Here is a 19,990-nt window from a genome sequence, read left to right as displayed (position 1 = left end):
TTTCAACTTGATAATCAAAAAAGCATTATGAAAGTTCTGGGGTGGTGTAGGGTGGACTCGTTTCATATGTTTCCTTTGTTGTCAAAATTGTGTGCTCCATCGAACAAGGCATTTCACAAGGAAAGGTGAAAAATAAGAAAATCTAGAAAACAGAAGATCCAAGAAAAGCAAAAGGCAGTGGGAAATTGAAATGATGGGGAAGAGAGTTACATAAAAACCAGTCCAGAAGGAGCAAGAGAATGGAGAGAAGCAGGGGGGCCCCATACCTTATTCAATAGGACCGGATGCAACAGAAAATTCATGATTTTGTTAAGAATTTGTAGAAGAATTAGGAGTAGATTCATATAAAAAGAATTTCAAAGAGAGAGCAATAATTCCAGGAAGAAAAAGACTTTCTAACATAATGGATAAGATTCGTAAAGTGGTAATAAGATAAGCATTTGTTAGTGGTTTAAATAAAAATTGTATGTGGATATATTGAATAGATAGAGAAGGGACACCAGAGGGTAGGACAAAAGAGAACTAAATCCTCCCCTTCTCATACAAGTGAACTGAGAAAAAAATGACAAAACAACACTCAGTGGCATATTATGTATGAATAAGAGTCCATGCATCATAACAGCTAAGGGGAAGAGAGTGTGAGGGACACGTGGAGAAGGAACTTCTGGGTTTTGTTGTAAATTCTATAGTTCAAACTACAACTGATGCATCAAGCTTCCCTTACATGTTCTTTGAATAAATAATACTGCATTTTAAAATGAAACCCCAAAGTTGATCAATCCTTACACATCTGCAGTTGCACATCTTTAAAATGATTTGCACCATTAGTAACCCTCTGTTTCAGAACTGACATGTAAGACATTTTCCTGGAAACTTCGTAGGGGCCTCATGCTATTCCAAGGCAGATGGCATGCATGTGATTCAACCTGGTGGTGACAGCGGTATCCTGGGGTGTTCACATCACTTCAGTCACCCCAGAAGCAATGCAGGGCAAAGGGCATCATTCACCTCGATTTTTAGATAAGGATTCAAAGATTATTTGAAGGTTAGCACACAACACACAAACAAAGCAAACCCCATTTACACACACAGGCACCCCCACCACAAGCACGCAAGCTCTGGGTAGTTGGTAGCAGTATTCTGTAATATGGATGGACCAGCAACACACAACAATGTGTTTTCAAACATGCTGACGCCTTCGTCAGTCTAGGGTAGTGAAGAGGGCATATGTAAATGTAGACTCTCAGGGGGAAAAAATCATGGGTCACATTTTCTTTTTTCCATTTCAAATAAAACTGGCTTCACTGAGTAACTTAGGAAAAAATGAAGTTTTTCATCTTAAAGCTTAGTATTGTTCAATAACACTAGGACAATGCTTGAAAAACTCTACATGATTAGCTGAATTTGGTTGAAAAGCAGTTTTCACTTCTTAATCCTGAAATTAGTTAGCAGGATATATCCCCTCAATTGGGCAGGTCACATGAGTCTGTGGATCCACTCATCACTCTGGGTGGCCTTAAGCCAAGATTTTATCCTTCCACACATGTTAATATTCCTTTGATCTCAAGTTTCTCTCTCTCCTCTTCTATTTTTCTCTGTTTTCCATTTATATGGAAAAATGATGGTTTTCTAAAACGCAGGGCATGAGCCAGCTCTTGGGCGTGGCCACAGGAGGCACATAATGCAGACAATCAGCTGGGCGTCTTCCTAATCCTCCAGGAACAGGCATGAAAGCCAGCAGACGGCATTCGTCACACCAACTTTCCACCGCCGTGTTTCACTCCATTTACCGACGATGAGGTCTGGAAAGAGCGTGCAGTTTACAGCTGAATGCAAAGCTTTCTTGCCTGCAAAACTCTCCACATTTCTATTAACTGGCCTCGTCAATCTCTGTTCATGTAACAGAGTCCGACAGTAATGCAACCCTTTGACAACGCACACGTCAACTACTATTTTCCAGTTGATTCAGAACATATATTTCTCCTGTTAATCTGGTTAGTGATTTCTAAGTATTAGAATCTGGGGGAGAAAAACTGTCCACTTAACTGAAAAATAAATAAATAATAAAACTCCAAAGATGTGATTCTGGGAATTTCTCCAAACAGTTTGGAAAGAAAAGAAAGTTCCCAGCTCAGCAGCAAGTCATGTTCCCAAATTTTCTGTGTGTTTTACTTGTTGAGAACTTAGGACAATGCTGTTTTGCTAAAATATAAATGAGTGACATCACAGCTAAACACCGTTTGGTTATACTACTTGATGCAACAACAAGTTTTGTGTTCAGACTCAGAACAGCTCACATTCTCCTTGCTTAGTCTTTCCCAAATCCTCACCTGAGACAAGATCACACCACCTCCTATTGTCCTGGAGGCAAGAAAAGAGCCAGTCTCTTGGCCACCATGGTCCCTGCAGAAGAGAGCACGGATCTCTCTTCCCTCTTCATGGTCTGGCAAAAGGAGGCAGGCTCTTGTTCACCCTGGAGTGCTGAGAGGCACGTCAGGCTGGAGGTGACACATCTGCAGCAAAGGCTTTTGCAGCAATAACTTCTGTAGTTCCCGAAGCAGGGTAACCAGCAATGGCTTCAGGAAGAACAAGGACTTCCCCACATTTGAGTAGTGAGTACTCCCTCTCTGCTCAAGACCCTCCAATGGCCCCTTCTTAATGATGAAATCTAAATTCTTCTGATGACGTTCAACGTCTTCCCTAACAAGCATTTAACAAAACTTCCCGGCCTTATCTTTGACTCTACATCCCTGTGCTCAAAGCAAAAGTCTTCCCTGATTCACACTGATGCACAAAGGTTGGGCATGTCTACTTCTGTTGTTTTTTCACACAATTCCTGCCTCTGGAATACTTCCCTCCTGTGTCCCTCTCTCCTCCTGCTGAAATCCAACCAATTCTTCAAAGCCAATGCTCCAGGAAGACTTCTTGCACATAGAACAACCTCCCCCTTCTCAGGGTTTCTGCAGCCCAGAGGATCCCAGGCACTGCTTTCCGCCTGCTGCTTTACCTTGCTTCAAACTGCTGATGTCTAACAAGTATAAAAGAGACAGAACTCTTTTATGTGGGGATTTCTAGGTTAAAAAATTCAAATGATCTATTTTAAGGATTTTCAGAAGAGATTAGAATTCAAAGGACTGTGGTCCAAAATTCTGTTTCTAGTTTGCCAGGTAGAACCTAGGGTATGTTTTCACACCATTGAATCAGATTTGAACAAGTCCTTCAATTCCCTTCTCTACCCAGCCATCTCCATTCCTCCCTGATGGTACAGATCTGCTGACTCCTCAGTCTGATGCTGATACCTGTGCTGCCCCCAAATGTCCCCCTCCTTGCTTTTATCATTCTGTAGGATAGCAGATCAATTCTGGGCCTCTCTCCATACTTCAACCATATATTCTTGGAAACCAAGATTCTGGTTTCTCTTTTATTTCTAGCACTTAAGCATAATATTTAATGAGTAGTAAGCATTCAAATACATTTTTACTTACCCAAGAAATTATAAGGAACTTAAAAATGTTAAGGTAGAAACCATATATTTTCTACCTTTGGATTCCTCACTCACTTGAAATAATATTTTGCACATATAACAGATGAGTATTCCATCGCCATTCTGATAAAATAGGTAAGTTTTTATCTAGGGGGATTGTTCATGTTATAAAACAGTGAGAAAAACCCAATGTTCTCCCAGGGATTATACTTTTATTTCAAGAACTTTTTCCCAGTTTCTAAGATCAAGGCTTCAAAGGGAGCACTGGGTATGTGAAAGAGCCTCAGAGACCACTGAGGTTCATGCATTTCATTTCTCATCTTCTAAAGTTCCTCTCCTTTTCCATTTCTCATCATTCCCACAAATTATCTCCTTCCCTTCAGCAGAGGATGCACATTACTCGAGTTATTTTTAGAACACCCTTGTGAGCAATATTGGCAGTTCAAAGCACCAGAGAAAATCCGCACACACGCACGGATTCTCCAGGGGCTTTTGTTCTGTCCTTGAAGCCCATTTTGTAGCGTCCTCGGTTCTTTTTCCTGGGCACCAGGTGAGCTACACTGAAAGTTTAAGTCCGTGGTGGGTGCATTTACTTTCATACCTCCCTGGTGAATTTAAAATAAATATTTATTGAATGTGATGGGAGCTCATGTTAAGAACGAAAGGGGGAGCGTGCAAAACAATTTCCGTGAGACAAAACCCAAAGCTGTAGGTTCGCACTCCGACTTCATATGCCCCACCCTGAAATACACCCTTGCCCAAATAACTAGACCCTACTGATGGAGAAGTAGTAACATGTGCCACGCCCTTCATCCTTCCCCCACATGCCACCACAAGCTGAGCTAACTCTTAGATGGCAAAATTCCCAGCACCCCCAAATGCTATAGAACATGTTCTCTTCTGCCCAGAGCTCTCTACGTGTGGCATGTACGGGAAGGTGCAGTTTACAAAGCACAAAAGAAGACAAACTCCCTGTCCTCACCCTTGTGGAACTAGTCCCTGCCACAGTGAGGAGAGGAGCAGCACATGACAGTTGTGCTCCTAAAATATAACTTTTACTAGGGAACTGGACTTCTTACTTTAAGAGCTATCCCTTTCAAGGTTATCATTCAAGGATGGCTAGCTAGAGGTTTCTGTAATTTTGATAAATTAGTGTCTTGACATGTCCCTCAAAGCAGCCGTGTGCCACTGAACTTCCTGCAGTGGCAAAAACATTCAGGGTGTGCACTGCCCAGGATGGCAGCCACTACCCTCATGTGGCCCTTAAGCATAGAATGTTCCTTGACTAACTGGAGTTTGCATTTAATTTGCTTAATCGGTTTTGATAGGCACACAAGGCCTGCATCTGACAGCACAGCCCTCGTACCCGAAATGATGAAATGCGGTCCTTTAAACAAAACGTCTTCTTCTTGGCTATCAAATACAGGTTTGGCCAAAGTACAGATGGGTTTCTTTATCAGGCCTGTATCAACTCACTAAGAGAAAGTCCTACCAAGACCTTTCAGGCAAAGAGCCAACAGTTTTAGGAGAGTTGACCACAGGCATCTCTCCACTAACGGAGGGGCAAAGGGAAGAGCAGTGGGGACTTAAGTCTAAGAAATACAGATAACACTAACCAATACTTAAGAGCTCTTGTCCTTTCTTATCAAGGAAAGAGGAGAGAAAGAAAGGTATGAATGGTGAACATTCTAGAAGTGTTTGGTATCGAAAGTTTAGCTAAATGAAATGACAAATCCAAAGAGCAACTGTTGCAACCTAAGCAAAACTTTGGAACTGTCATGAGTAATCTGTTGAATTGGTGATCTGGGCAATTTGGCTTTGGAATGGGTTTTACAGCAACCAGCCAGCACCCCTGCTAATCCATATCCATAACCAATGTCCACACAGGGGAATGAACTCTCCAGAACTGTATGGACAGCATGTAGGCTGGGTCCTGGACTAGGGCGCCCGGAGGAGGAGGAGAAGGTGAAGACTGAAACACAGCCCAGGTGACACCCATCACCTGCTTGGGCCCGGCTTGGGAACTGACAAAGCCCTTCAACAGGGGAGGAATTCTATGAATTTGTCCACCCAGACCTGGGGCTTATTTCTAATTTGAACAAAAAATACTCTATGTGCTAGCAGTGGCCTTGATTAGACAACATTTTTAGTTGTTCCATGAAGAAAACCATAGATAACTCAGTATACTGTCAAATTAGAGGGAACCAGAAAAGTACAGGGGACTGAAATCACCTTCAGATAAGGGATGAGAATGAAAGTGGAGATAGTTCTGAGGACAGAAAGGAGAGCTGAAGAGATATGCGATATCTGAGTTTTAACATTTAAAGATGTATCATATAGAAAAGAGTTATCTGAAATGTCTCCTAGAAGTGAAAATATAATCCCAGCAGTTAAAAAATGAAGGAGTCCGTTCTGGACATGACGTGGAAGCAGCAGGACGAATGAGAATAACTATGGGCTGCGGGTGGCGGGAACGGAGTCCCTCGATTATTAGCACTTTGACTTGAAGCAAATCATTTCCCCTCTGTAAGACTCAGACTCCTCATCTTTAACACAGAGATAACTAACTTAGACAATTTTTTTTTTATAATTAGCTAACAATAAAAATGACAGCAAAATTTACCTAATTCATATCAATATTTGCTAAATAATAATACATACCTTTTTCCTATAATGAAAACTCTAACCATAAAGAACTGGCCAGTGGTATAAATATCTCCCTAAGGCAAGTGTCTGGCACTTTCTGGCACTGAGGCTGTTCACCAGCAGAGGCTGGCAGATCACTTCTCATTGACATTTTTCCAGTTAGATTTTAATATTTTTAGTTGCAAGCAACAAAAGCCAATCCTGGTTAAAGCAGGCATAAAGGAAATTAATGGGGAAGATACTGAGTAGTTCACAGTTCAGTAGGAAGGTATGGTGATCCATGCTGGGCATAAAGACAGGAGCCAGGGCAGCAGGAAGTATCCTGCCAGAGCACTGTTAATAGACACAAACAAACCAGCAGTCCCTTTGCCAGTCCATAGGGGTTCCAGTCCACAGTCTGGTTGTCCAAGTCCAGGTCATGTGCTTGTCCTAAGACGGCAGAGTCACAGTGAGAGGAAGCCTCCTGTTCCCACTCCAGCTGCTACGAAAGACTTCACTGGTTTCTGGTGGAGAGTGAGGCATCCTGACGTTCAGGAAGCTGCATACAACAGGGTAGAGGTACTTTCCAAACAGGGTTCTTCAGTCATATACTTGTCCTGGGATACAGAGAAGAATGTTCTGGGATTCAAATCCCAGTTCCACTGTTTGCTGGCTCATGTGTTAATTCATTGACTTGTGCCTCAGTTTCCTCTTTTGTAAAGCTACAGGTAATAACAGTACCTACCACATAAAGCCTGGTAAGAACAGATGAATTCATGTATGGAAAGCACTTGGCACAGTTACTGGTGCACAGTAAGGCTTCAAGAAGGGTTCCTGCTGTTGCTGTGAGTGATGCTAAGTGTGTATCTTGAGCACCTCCCAGATCTACTCCTTCCGAGAGACACATAGGACCTTGTACCTCTGTGGCCAGGTGCTCCTGATTTTAGTCCTCTCCTCCCCTGCCCTCTTGACTTGGTTTCCCCATGTAGATAATGGCTTCCTGCAATGACAGAGCTGCTTCAGCAAGGTTGTTTCAAGTAATTGTAAAAAGTGCACAAGGAAACATACGAGAGGCATTAATTGCCGGAAAGATGCTAAAAACAACCTTATTAATGAGCCCAATATCACAGTGGGAATAACCATTCACCATTTGCGAATTCAGCCATGAATTCGCTTCTTCTGAACATCACTTTTAGTTCCTGGAAGAGGTACTTTGACTTAAATGGAAGGGCGACTTACTGGAAGTTAAAAAGGAGCTTCCGAGCATCCCAGCTACTCCCGGAAAGAGGCATTTTCTCTCAAATAGCCTGAGGAGGGGGCAGAGGACACCGTGATGGCAGGACTCTTAGAAAGCAACAAAGTGTGCTCTGGCAACAACTCCCATGAAGCAGTTCTCTGTAGAAAATACAGTTGTCCAGACACACCTCCATTTCACAACAGATTGGCAAGTCACAACAGAGAGGGAGGAAATGCCTTAGGAGGTCAGGTCAAGGGCTTCCACACACGGATCGTGCCACCTTCAAAATTAATAATAGTGCAATCCAAAAAATACATGCCCCTGGCATCTTTGTATCTGACATCTCCCGTTCACACAGATACCTTGGAGGCCATTAAATACAGGTCTTCCTCTACACTTACACTCTTTCTTCCTGGTAAAACTGAGCTCCATGATTATGGTAGCCTGGTACAGTATTTTCTCTAACTTCCTTTTCAAAAGCCTTCCATTGCCAGCAAAAACTCAGTACAATGAAATCTTGGCGATCATCCAGCTCCTTGGCTGCAACATCAAATTCTGTTCTAGACTACATTACTTCAAACAAGCTAGAATTCTAAATTATCCACAGAATCCCATTGAGATGGTATCAGTACGTGTCAAAGATGGCCTCAAAACATACCTCTTTGTCAGCCGTATTTTCTGGAGACACTTCCAAATTCTTAAAACTGTGCTTGCCACCGGCCACCATTGATCACGTGCAGAAACGCAAAATTCTGGTTAGCAGGTGATCAGCTATATTGAATTTTCTCTGTATATTCAACAAATATGTCAAGGTAGCTATTTCTCCTCCTAAAATCACTGAGCTGCGGGAGCATGTGCTCTGTGGAGACCTGAAATGCAGTGGCTATAAAAATGAAATGCTATTCTTGGAATACCTATGTCATTACTTGAACTGAATCTTCTTTACAATGAAATGGCTGCTGCTTAGCAACTAATGCAAAGAAGAGTCGCGATATCTCTCGCTTTCTCTCGCTCTCTCTTTTTTCTTTTTCCCCAGTTGGAGGAGGATTAGACACAGCCCGCCACACATGTGATTGCATGTTTTCACACACACTGGAAGGATAATGAGAACGACAATGAGGTCATCTTTGTTATCAATGCAATGTGGATTTGATACGCCAGATGGTGACTGATTTCAAGTTTATTCACTGTGATTTACAAATGAGATATAAATTCAAGGAAATCAAATTGACAGGAGGAAAATGCTGCTATCATTCTGTATATGAATATGTGGAATCACTGCCCTAAAATCAAAAGAATATGGAACTTCAGATCCCAAAACCAGCCTGCCTTGCAGTGCCCCTGGTGGGCAGGTGGCGGCGGGGAAGTGACTTAGCAGCCCTGACTTTACTGAACTCTGCCTTGGCTCTGAACACAACCTCATGGTTGGCTAAGATTGTTTTGAGGGTAGAATTAGATCGTTGATGTGAAAGTTTACAAATGGTAAGTCTTAGAAGCACCATACACACTTTATTATTATCAAGTACCTAAATTTAGTCACTATTAGGAGTTAAAGAAATATCCAAAATTGGTTTTCAAAAAAAAAAAAATCCCTTAGATTTTGTTATAAGTAATGCTGGCTCATAGAAAGCTTCTGTTTTAATCTTTAAATAGCTTCAACATTTATTTTTGAGCTAGAGATTTATTTTCCTAAGGAATTCTGAAGGTTTTCTTCAAATCTTAAAGAATGACTCAGGTTTTTAAATGTTCCTTTGGAACTTTCTAGGTGTCTATAACTGCACACGTGAACATATTCATGAATTCTGAAGGGCATTGTTATGGAAAAATAATATTATAAATACCTGCAGCCTGAACAGGTCCACTAGTTAAAGGTAAAAGACCTACTTTTCTTAAGAATGTATTTTTTTAGTCAAATGAGGCTGTCTATGTCATCTTGGCCATGTCAAACGCAAGTACACTGGTCCTAACTTCTTCATTGGACCCCAATCCATATATAATCACTTACCCCCTTCAGTTCTCCTCTGATTAAGTAAGTCATGAGGTCTTGTCCTAAAGGTAGAATTTAAAGGAAACAGAGCCAGGTTATAATCCCTGCAATCATTTTCTGGCCCCAGGAAATTGAACTCATTTCCCCGTCCCATGCAATGGAAAATTCATATAGTTTCTAAAAAGCTCCACAGAAAGTTCAACCTTGGCCTCTCTGCAACTGACAGTAACACAGAGTGACTCACAGACTCACTCCTGCACTTGGACAGGAAAGATATACACTCCTGTCAACTGACTTCTGTTAAGGCCTTCCTCTGCATCCTGAGTCAGGCCGGTGAGACCCATGGTGGTAAAATATATGGGTGTCTGCCTTCCAGGGATTGTGGTCTAGTGAGCCACTAGATTGGGGAAGTCTGACTGTCTGCACACAGAGCAGGGGAAAGGATGAAGGAAGAACCAACATGAAGATCTGCGTGAGTGAAGCATCCTTCAAGAGAAGCTCTCTACAAATGCGCACACAGGTCTTTGCCTGCCACTCAACTGGCTGGCGCTTGAAGTCTAAGCCTCCATGTCCTTATCTGCAAAAGGGAAATCATAATAGTCCCTACCTAATTGGGTGTTCAATGAAGTACTGTACATAAAATGCTTAGTAGCTCTTGGCAGAGAATAGGCATTTAATAAAATCAATAATTTGTAATGATTAATACTCATAAGTAGGGTGGTAAGTCAACACTTACAGCAAGTATTTGAACCAAGAAAAGTTTTCCTTTCACTGACTTGCACTTTACAAAATATTTGCCAGTGCGTGAACTGCTTTTGCTGCCTCAGGGAATGGTCTATCAGAGACTCCTGGGAAGGAAGGGAACACCACGTCCACTGTTTCCTAGGCCACTGTGAGAAAAGGCAGGGTGGGCTGGAGCTTTGGACCAAATGACTGTGTCCTCCCCAAATCCATATGCTGCAATCCTTATTCCCAAGGTGAAGGTATGAGGAGGTGGGTCCTGGAGGGATCAGGTCAAGAACAGCAGAACCCTTACGAATGAGCTGAGTGGCCTCTGAGAGCTCACTCTAGCTTTCTCTACCCTCTACCGTGGGGACACAGCGAGAAAGTGGCCATCTATAGCCCAGAAGGGAGCCTTCACCAGGACCTGACTATTCAGGCACTCAGACCTGGACTTCCAGCCTCCAGACCAGTAGAAGAAGTGTCTGTCGTATATAAGCCACTGGTCCATGGCAACTCATCAGAGCAGCGTGAGCTACGACGGCTGAGGAGGCCACTCAGCCCCACAGTTGCTCACTCTGTCAGGGCAGATCATGCTCTGCAGCCTCTGGGGCTCACACTTTTTCTATTTCTTGTCTAACTTTAGATGCAAGGGACTGTCCATCAACTAAAGAGAAACAATACATACCATGGCTCAGTCCATGATGAGAGGAGGTCATTTTAAAAAGGAGGATCTGTTTTAAGTGGAACTTTCCCTCAAAAACCTCCACCGGGGATGCTCTCCATCTGAGAGGGCTTGCTTCCCTGCCTGTCACAATGATGAGATCCCACCACTTTTAGCCTGCGGAATGTTCCAGAAGTTAGACTCAAAATGATACCCTTTCCAAATGCTTCCACCTGAGCTTATGTAAGACTTTTTTAATCTTTAAACAACTTGCTTTCAAGTCTTTTTAATAAAAATTAATTTTTCCATAGAAGTCTTGGCATCTTTCTCATATCAAAGGAATGACACACTTTAAAATGCACTTTACTCCTTCCAGGGAGTCTATTTTCTGGCTATTTCCTACAAATCCACGAGATACACAGATAGCCAAACTGTGTTATCTTTGCCTTTTGAGGGAAAAAAAGTGGGGGAGGCGGTTGACCCCTTGAAATGTCTTTGTCCTGAGCCAGTTTTATTTGTTCAACAAATATTTAAAAGCTGTCTGTAGATTTTAAACATAAATGCTGCTGTTTGGCCTGGTTGAGCTATCTCAGAACATCCCAGAAGGCTGAGTCTCCCATTTCTGAAATCATCAGGGCAGGCGGCCTGTGTGGAGCTTTGTCCTCGAACGGCCAGCGTCTGTGTAGCGAGGTGGACATCACGAGGACAGGCCAGAAGAGAAGCAGCCTGCGTTCCGGAGTCACAGGCGACAACTCTATTTCCAGAGCTTCTGCCTTATCTACTTATCGCTTCCTGACACTGAGGAGCACCGCCACCCCTCCGGCCCACCTCCATGTCTGGCTTCCTGCTCTCAGGTGACCAGCTGGGAGACAGGGTCACTGCTCCCCCACCCCTCCGCACACTGACTGTGCCTGACTCCCCTGACCTCTGCCTTCTGTGGCTCCATTTTTCCCAAGCACCCAGAAGCAGCGTCTCCTCTGGGTGCCACTTAGTAAAAATGGCCCAGGCTGGGCTGGGACTGTGGTCTAGTGGCAGAGCACTTGCCTAGTGAGCATGAGGCCCTGGTTTCTATCCCCAGCACCACAAAGGTAGAACACAAGGGAAAGTACTTGTTCTTCATCTTCACGAACACCAAAACCTGCAAAGTAAACTTTGTGAATGTGTGTCTATCTCATTTTATATAATCTGAATAATTTTACCATCAGCTGACATTTGACGGATAGTCATTATTTTACAGAACAATAAATAAATGAATCTGCTTCTTACCTGGACTTTAGTTAGATAATACCACTTTAATGAATACACATGGCATTTATTTTGTGACAGTCAGCACTATAAGTATCAACTCACTTAAACTTGAAATAAATCCAATGGAGTTGATGCTACTTTAGTTACCATTTTACACATGGGAGAACTATGGCACAGAGAGGTTAAGTAATTCGTACAAATAAACACAGCTGGAAGAGGGAGAGACGTGGACTCAGGCAGTAGTACTTCAGAGTCAGGGCTCTTAACCAGTACTCTACATGTGTAATTGAAGGGTATGAATAATGAGGTTTGCCTGCAGTTTAATTATTATCATTTTAAGCTTTGAAAGTTTCCCTCTATATCCAACAAAAGCCAGACAATTAAGGTCGCTTCAACCAAAATTGTCTCCTTATCAGAAAATTATTTATGATCCTAAATATCTAAAGGCAAATCTCCATTTGAGGAAACTCATGGAGGCTAGAGGCAAGAATCACTGAAGTCCCTGTTAGAAAGTTGCCACCTTTAAAGAATTGTATCTGCTCCATTTCAAAAGCACATAGACTCAGGGCTGAAAGTGAATCACATTAAAATTTATCCACCAAGACCTTCCTCTCCCCTCTTCCCAGCCGCAGCTCCCCCTCAGCCAGCTCGCACACAGTCAATGCCTTCCTTTTCTCCAGAATAGCTCACGCTTGGTTCAAGCCACTTCTGTCCGAGGATGACAGGGAACTCACAAGTCATTCTTCAAGGGCTCCACAGGTTACAGGAAGAAAAAGTAGCTGGGGTTCAGTGAGGTCAAAACAAAGCAAAAGCTCAGAGTCACCCAGGGAACTCTCCCATACTTCCTTCAACAACTTTCCCGCCAGCATCAATCAGATGGGTTGGAAGGAAGAGGTGAATGAAACCACACAAGGAGGTCGCCTGGCTGGCTGGACCACAGCCCCGACAGACCCGGGAGTGCTGGGTCACCATCTCTCTGCACCATTAAGTTCCAGTCACAGAAGGAAACGTCCAGAGGAAATTCCCTGAGGAGAACATCAATGCTGCCCTTGGAAGGCATGAGATGGACAGAAAGAGGACCAGACAGCTAATTAGTGCTGCTCAGAAGGCAAAACAAGGCCTTTTCGTTGTCAAGCTGCAAACAGATGGTTAAGGAAGCACTGTGTCCACCCCTGGTGAGCCTCCAACAGCTGGCTGAAGGGCCAGTGCAGGTACTCAGGCAGGAACAGCCCTGGGCTGCCAGACAAAGCGTAAAGGGAGGAAGGCGAACATTTCTTCTGATAGAAAGGAAAATGGCAATTGAGATGGACCCCAGAGGAATAACAGTAGTTTATCTGAAAATGGCAATAAACTTCATTCATTCAATAATTTATCCAATACCTACTGAGCATGAAGAGACAGAGATTCAAATAATTAGGTGCCATTTTTGTCTTCATAGAAGCTAACGATTCAGCATAGAGAAGAATAATAAATACAAAGCTGTCTCTGTGCTGGGTGCTATGCTGAGTCCTTTCCATAAAGTAACTCACTGAATTTTCACAAAAAACTTCTGAGGCAGGTATTGCCATTACAGCACTTACAGATGACTCTGCTGAACCACAAGGGGTTATATAACTTGCCCAAGATCAGCTGGAAAATGCCAGGTTCAAACTCAAGTCTAATTCCCAGAACAGAAAAATGAAATTTGTTCCTAACTCAGCAGTTGAGGATGCCCTGTGAGAATGAGAACCAAGCACCATCCACAGACAGTGGATGCGCTCTGTCCTAAGAGGTCTGCTTGGCGAGCAAGTCAAACATGAGATGAGAGCATTCTGTACAGGCAGGCATAACTTGGGTTTTTATTTCTTTAATTTTCTACAGTATACTGTGGTTTGTTATGTCCTGCAACAGGTTCCAACCAGTTCAAACAATTAGAAAGTAGTCCATTTTTATGGTTATTTTGAGCAAATTCAAGTCTAATGGCTTTTATTTGGCTTCACTCTTGACTCTCCTTCTTAAAGCTCATAGCCACCTTCATTTGCAGTAACTACTGTCCTAAAGCCACAATTATAGGGTCTGAGGAGAAATAATTAGTCTCTTTATTAGTCTCCAGCATTACCAATCATACAAACTCATGTAAGACCAAACATCATGGTCTGGTGTATGAGCAATGGCTTCTCTAGATGCCTCTGGTCTCACAGTGTGACCCTTGGGGTCACTTAGGAAACACATATCCCAGATCCAAGTCCAGAAGAACAGAGAGGTGCAGGCAGGTTGGCACTCCCCAGGAGTGCTCATTTTCTCAGATTAGAAAGTGGAGTGTAGCAAAGAGCCAGTGTGCCTCTAATTTAATTTGGCCCCATGAGGCAATTGTGTTGTTGCCACAACAGAATTGAAAGGCAGCAGAGCCCTCCTCCACCTCTCCATCCCCCAAACCCACAGGGCGGTGGTATAACTCTCCTGTGCAAAATCAAGTCTCCCAAAGATCGATCAGAGCAGACAGAGGGTAAGTGGAAGGCTCACGCAGTGCATGTCCTAAGTTATTATTGAGGATAATTAATGAGGAAGAAAACATTAAATTAGAACCCAGGCTTTCATATGATCCTGATGTTTCTAAATATCTAACAAATGTGCAAAGCACAGATTAAAAACATTAAATAACATTGGGTAAAACTGATTTACAAAGAAGGATGCTGCATACTGACATTCAGAAGAAAACTTTCCCTATACACTACTTATTCCAATGCAGGGAAGGACAATGTCTGGGTTCGCCTATTTGGCTTCTGACTCCTCAATGTGTTTCTTATAATAACAGCATCTTGTTTTGTGGGACAAAACACAAAATGAAAACATAATCGGCCCTCTGTATCTGTGGGCTCTGCATCTGTAGATTCAACCAACCGCAGATTGAAAATATGCAGAAAAAATAATTGCATGTGTACTGAACGCATATAGACTCTTCTTGCCATTACTTGCTTAAGAATACGCTGCAATAGCTATTTGCATAGAATTTACATCGTAATAGGTATTATGGGCATTTAGATATGATGGAAAACTTACGGGAGGATGTTCATAGGTTCTATGCAAATACTAAGCTATTTTATATAAGGGACTCCAGCACCTGCAGATTTGAAATCTGCCAGGGGATCCTGGAACCAATTGCCCACAAACACTGAGGGGTGACCATTAATATGTTCTTATCATCAACCTACAAAGAATAAAAGATCATTTTTTTAACCTGGTTGGCTAATCTAAGAAGTTTAATATTCCTTGCTGCTATTCTTCTGTTATACCAAAAACTTCCTTTGGGAAAGGTCAAGAATTTCCATCCTGGTTTGTGTAAGTGGAGAAACTGAAGCCCAGGCATGGAGACCTCACAAGGAGTGGTAACTGCCTCGGCCTCCTGACAAGCAAAATTATATTTCATCACTCACTGTGCGCTGCCCAGAGAGGTACAGACAGGGCAGCTCATCACTGGACCTGGGTCCCGCCAAACAACACCAGTGGGAATTATTTCCAAAGACGTATTCACCTCTAACATGGGGATGTGCACAGAGATGGCAGATGTCATGCAGGTGGTTTTGTTCTCAGAAGTGAAAACAATCTATTTGCCAATGATCATGAATTTGCATTCACTTTTTATTTCCCACATAGTAGAGGAGTCCCTTATGATCACATAGCCAAAGGACTGTTGTCCAAAGAATTAAGTATAAAAGAGATAATGTAGAATATAATAGAACCAGCGGTGATGCTGTGGACGAGGCAGCTTGCACTGTACACACACATGTGGGTACACACACACACACACACACACACACAAGGACCACAAGGAGAGAGTTCAAACCTAAAGTAATTGTTTGAGGAAGCAGCATGATGTGATCTACAGAGAAAATCCTTTAGATTCAGATCTGTGTTTTAATATCTGCCTCCTGCCCCAGCTCTATGCTTCAGGTTCATTTTCTATAAAAACAGAAATAGGCGTGATGACATCCTAGGACTGTCACGAATATCAAGGTGGACCATACAGTAATGCTTAGCACAGTGCATGAAAGACAAGAAACATCAGAGACTTCTTTCCCCTCCCTTATGTTCTTCTGAAAGGTTTTTTTTTTTCCTCCCTTCAGTTTTACTGACTTAAATGGGAATTCTTGCAGCAGTTTTAAAAAACTACACATTATAGAGTCATTTGCACATATGTATCTGTTGCAGCACCATAATTTGCAAAGAAAAAAGAAGTAGTAATTTTAAGAGAAAAGTACCAGCTCACTTGCACTGCCTTCTAAACCCTTCAGCTTTACAGTCTACAGAGACTATTTGCTCTAGGGGTGCAAGTTCTGAAATAAAGGAAAAATTCTCATGGGAAAAAATGGTTCCCAAAAAAGCCAACAAAGGAAAGATAATGAGGGGAAATCTAGGGGTATATAAAGGAGTTTATTTTACTTAACAAAGTAAAAGTCAAGCAAAATGAATAATCTGCCTCCAGAAATAGTTATTTAAAGGCTTTTTGTAAAGGGCTCTGGTTCCTAAAAAGACAGGAGTCACTGCATATGCCCACCCACTCTTCATTTTATTTTTAAACTCTAGCTTATATGTTCCTTAGCAACAAGAAGAGCAGATGAGACCCCCCTACACACAGAGAGACACACATGCACTCTCTCTCCCCAAACCCCTTTTCCTTTTCTATCAAGTTTCATTCTGCAAATATCTATGTGCTTCCAAAGATATTTTTTAACCTACCTGCAAATTGGTGCTTTCCCACCTGGAAGGATCCCCTGCAGCCAAGCAACCCCTATTCCTAGTCTAGCTGAACTCTTCTGGGTAGACTCCACCCAGTGAGGCCTTCCTGACTCCTCTCCAGGAACTACCACCTGTCCTCGTCCTCAGCTGACCCCCAGCAGCGAGGCGGTGTGGCATCACTGAGAAGCCCACACCCAGTTGGAGCCCAAACTGCTCTTTCCTTACACACCTTTCATTAGCCTCCCCCCACTCCCCAGCAAAATTTGTCAGGCCTGGCGGTGCACCTTTGAGTCCAGTGCAAATGGCCACCATAGCAATTGGGTAGGCCATTCACCATAACTCTAAAAATTAAATAGATAGATAGATAGATAGATAGATAGATAGATAGATAAACAGTGGTCAAAATGCAAAGGCTCCTGGACAAACATGTGCCGGGTGAAATCATCCATTTCCTCCCTGTCTTTCTCCTGACTTGGGAACTGCCTGACTTCCTTTGGCTGGGCAGGGTGTACAAACTCAAAGGTCAAATAGTTTAGCCTTTGGGGAAAAAAAAATAGGGCAGCTTTAGCATCACCTGAGAAACTTGATAAGAAGTCCCACCTACAGAGTTCAACACTGTAAGTATGAGGTGGCAAACATTTTAACCAGCAACCTGGGATGACGTGTATCCGGGTTATTTCACTAAATTGGAGACCATAAGGGTTTATTTAAAAGGAAACATTATCCAAGAAGTAGAAGCCACCTCTATGAACTTTAAGGCAATTGCAATATTATTTATTATTGCTTTCTAGAAAAACACTGCCTATGTTCATGTCTATGTTTGTGTGAGTGTACACTTACATGTGACCGGCTGCCTGTGCAAGACAACCCAGAAAACCACAGTTCACACAGAGTACATTTCCAGGAGAGAGGCTCAGAGAATGACCCCTGCCAAGAGGCAAACTGGAATGATTTCCCTTGCAAACGACAGCTTGTAGCTCCACCCAATGAGGAGTCTGATGAATACTGATCACTCAGGAGGATCTTTCAGTCCAAAAGCCCAGGAGCCCAGACCCACAATGTGCTCCCCATAATCACCCCCTCCCATCACACAGCTCCTAAATTAGGCTGAATGTGGTCCCTGCTCCCCTAAGGGCCAGATGGACCATTGTAGCTAAGAAGCAGAACCAGCAGTGCCCTAGCATACCTCCCTAGAGTCACCCCACTCCCCACCACCAGCCTATTTTTAGAAACTGAAAATATAAAAAGAAAGATCCACTTGGATCTGATCTGTGTAAGTAACTAAGAGAACATCGCAGGTGGGGACTCCTTGAGCATGCAGCGAACAGAATGCATGCACGGGATGCAGAAGCAGTCACCTCGCCAGGAACACCTTTAGGAAGCATCAGAAGTCACATGTAGACACAGAGCACATGCCCAGTGATGGGGCCTCAGTCCAGGCAATGCCTGTGGGGATCCCAGTGATTCACACACCTGCCCCCATAAGTAAAGCACACCCTCACAAACCCACACACCTGTCATCTGCTTTTGCTTACATAACAGCACATGTTGTGACAGGCTTAATACTTTAGGTGGTTTTCTGGAAGGGACTGGTAACTCAAAGGAGTTGGGTTATAAAAATGTTCTCACTGACCCCTTTTCAAGAAACATCCAATTCCTATCAAGTAAAAACATCTTTAAAAATCTATCCTTGCTTAACACCTTGACTTTTAAAACCAGTAAGTAGTAAGGGTAGTCTCAGCATCTTCTTGCCTAGGGATGGGGTGGGGCAAGGAACTTACTGAATCTTCATTTCTTATGTTTGGGTCCTGACATAATCAGGGGTATCTTTTGCCCTAATTTGGTGACCATTTATCCCAGACTGTCCTTGTTTCACAAATACATCCATCTTTAGGTACAAGTGAGGGAGAGTTCTCTCCCTCACCCCTCACTGGCCAGCAGGATGCCCACATGATCTTCTGGGCACACCCAGAGCAAAGCAGAGAGCACATGTATGTGTAATCCTCAGAAGCAGTGGCGTATCTACAGATAAGAGGCCCGTAACCTACTCTTCCTTAGTGGAGGATTTCCAGGCAGGTCCAACTTCCCTAAGGATTTCACTTCAGGATGGTGCTGTTCTTTTCTGCCTGGGGAAGTGACCTCAGCCATCAGTGCCAAAGGTTCTTCAAGTGAAATCTGGGGGTAGGGGGCGAGTGGTTGAAAGGACACTGGCTTAGGGGCAACTTTGACGACTTTTCTCAAGAACACTAGGCATCTCTGGGTCTGTGCCCGCCTCCCACACACACTCGTATTTTTGTTATTCTGACCTCAGGACTCGCTCTTCTCTCCGGTTACAAACACGTCCATCCTGGCGTTTCAGGGGGAAGCCAGGCTCCTGAAGCTCCCCTCCAGCCACAATGAAGGAATGAAAGAGAACAACACGTATCCCCAGAGAGAGGGAGGAGGGAGGGAGACGCGGCGGTCGGAAAGAGGCAGACTATTCGAGAGGATGAGAGGTCCCCCAACTACTCCGCGGACGCGCCTCCCGAGGAGCAGAGCGGGTCCCCGCCCTCGGCGGCACCTGCCCGGCTCCCCGCGCCTACCTGTAAGAGACCTGCTTCCGGAAAGTTAAGTTCCTCAGCTTCTCCTCCAGCGCCTCGTCCTTCTCCTTCTGGCCGGCGACCGCGGGCTCTTCCAGGGCAGCGGCCCCCGCCGCAGCCGCTGCCCCGACGCCCCGCGGGTCCGCGCCGCCCTCGGCGCCCAGGCAGCAGCTCCCGGCGCCGCTTCCGCTGCTGCTGCTGCCGCCCGTCGCCCCCTTCTCCTCTCCCGCCGAGGAGCTGGGGTTCATGGCGACCGCTCTGGCGGCCGCGGAGGGAGCCGAGGCGGCGTCGCTGCAGAGGCCCGGCCGGCGGTCGGCGCTGGCGGCGGCGGCGGCGGCGGCCGCAGGAGCTCGGGCAGGTCCGCGCGCCGCTGGCAGGGGCAGCAAATGGCAGCCCCTTCCCGCAGCATCCATCCGCGGCGGCACTGCACCGGGGCATTGTGGGAAACTCCATGCCTCCACTCCCCCGCCCCGACCAATCAGAGGCTCCCTCTCGCCTTTTCCCTCTCCTCCCCCGGCCAGCCGGCGCCCTCCAGCCGCCCCCCACCGCCCAGCCTGTCCCTAAATCCCGAGCAAAGACAAGGGCTGAACCCGAACTCTGCCCGGAGGCGACCGGCGGCCAGAGCGGAGGAGCGGAGGGACCAGGAGCGGCCGGGCGAGGGGCGCTGGGCACAAACACTGGGCATCAGCCGGGAGGAGCGCCCAGGGAAACTCGGAGGAAAGCGTGCCGC

The 19,990-nt window shown here is 44.4% G+C and overlaps 1 protein-coding gene across 2 annotated transcripts in view; it reads right to left on the bottom strand.

The window, feature by feature from the left end:
• Dgki (diacylglycerol kinase iota) overlaps positions 1 to 19,673 on the bottom strand; it is a 428,083-nt gene extending 408,410 nt beyond the window's left edge. Inside the window, exon 1 of one of the 2 annotated variants that reach the window (XM_047561379.1) lies at positions 19,264 to 19,673. In XM_047561379.1, coding sequence (XP_047417335.1) covers positions 19,264 to 19,673 — 410 coding nt within the window. The remainder of the gene's footprint in view (positions 1 to 19,263) is intronic. The other variant, XM_047561380.1, reaches the window with a different exon arrangement.
• Between the last annotated feature and the right edge of the window lie 317 nt (positions 19,674 to 19,990).

The sequence above is a fragment of the Sciurus carolinensis genome, chromosome 8 (genome assembly GCF_902686445.1).
Source record: "Sciurus carolinensis chromosome 8, mSciCar1.2, whole genome shotgun sequence".
Lineage (NCBI taxonomy): Eukaryota > Metazoa > Chordata > Mammalia > Rodentia > Sciuridae > Sciurus > Sciurus carolinensis.
This window is presented reverse-complemented; position numbering and strand designations above follow the sequence as displayed.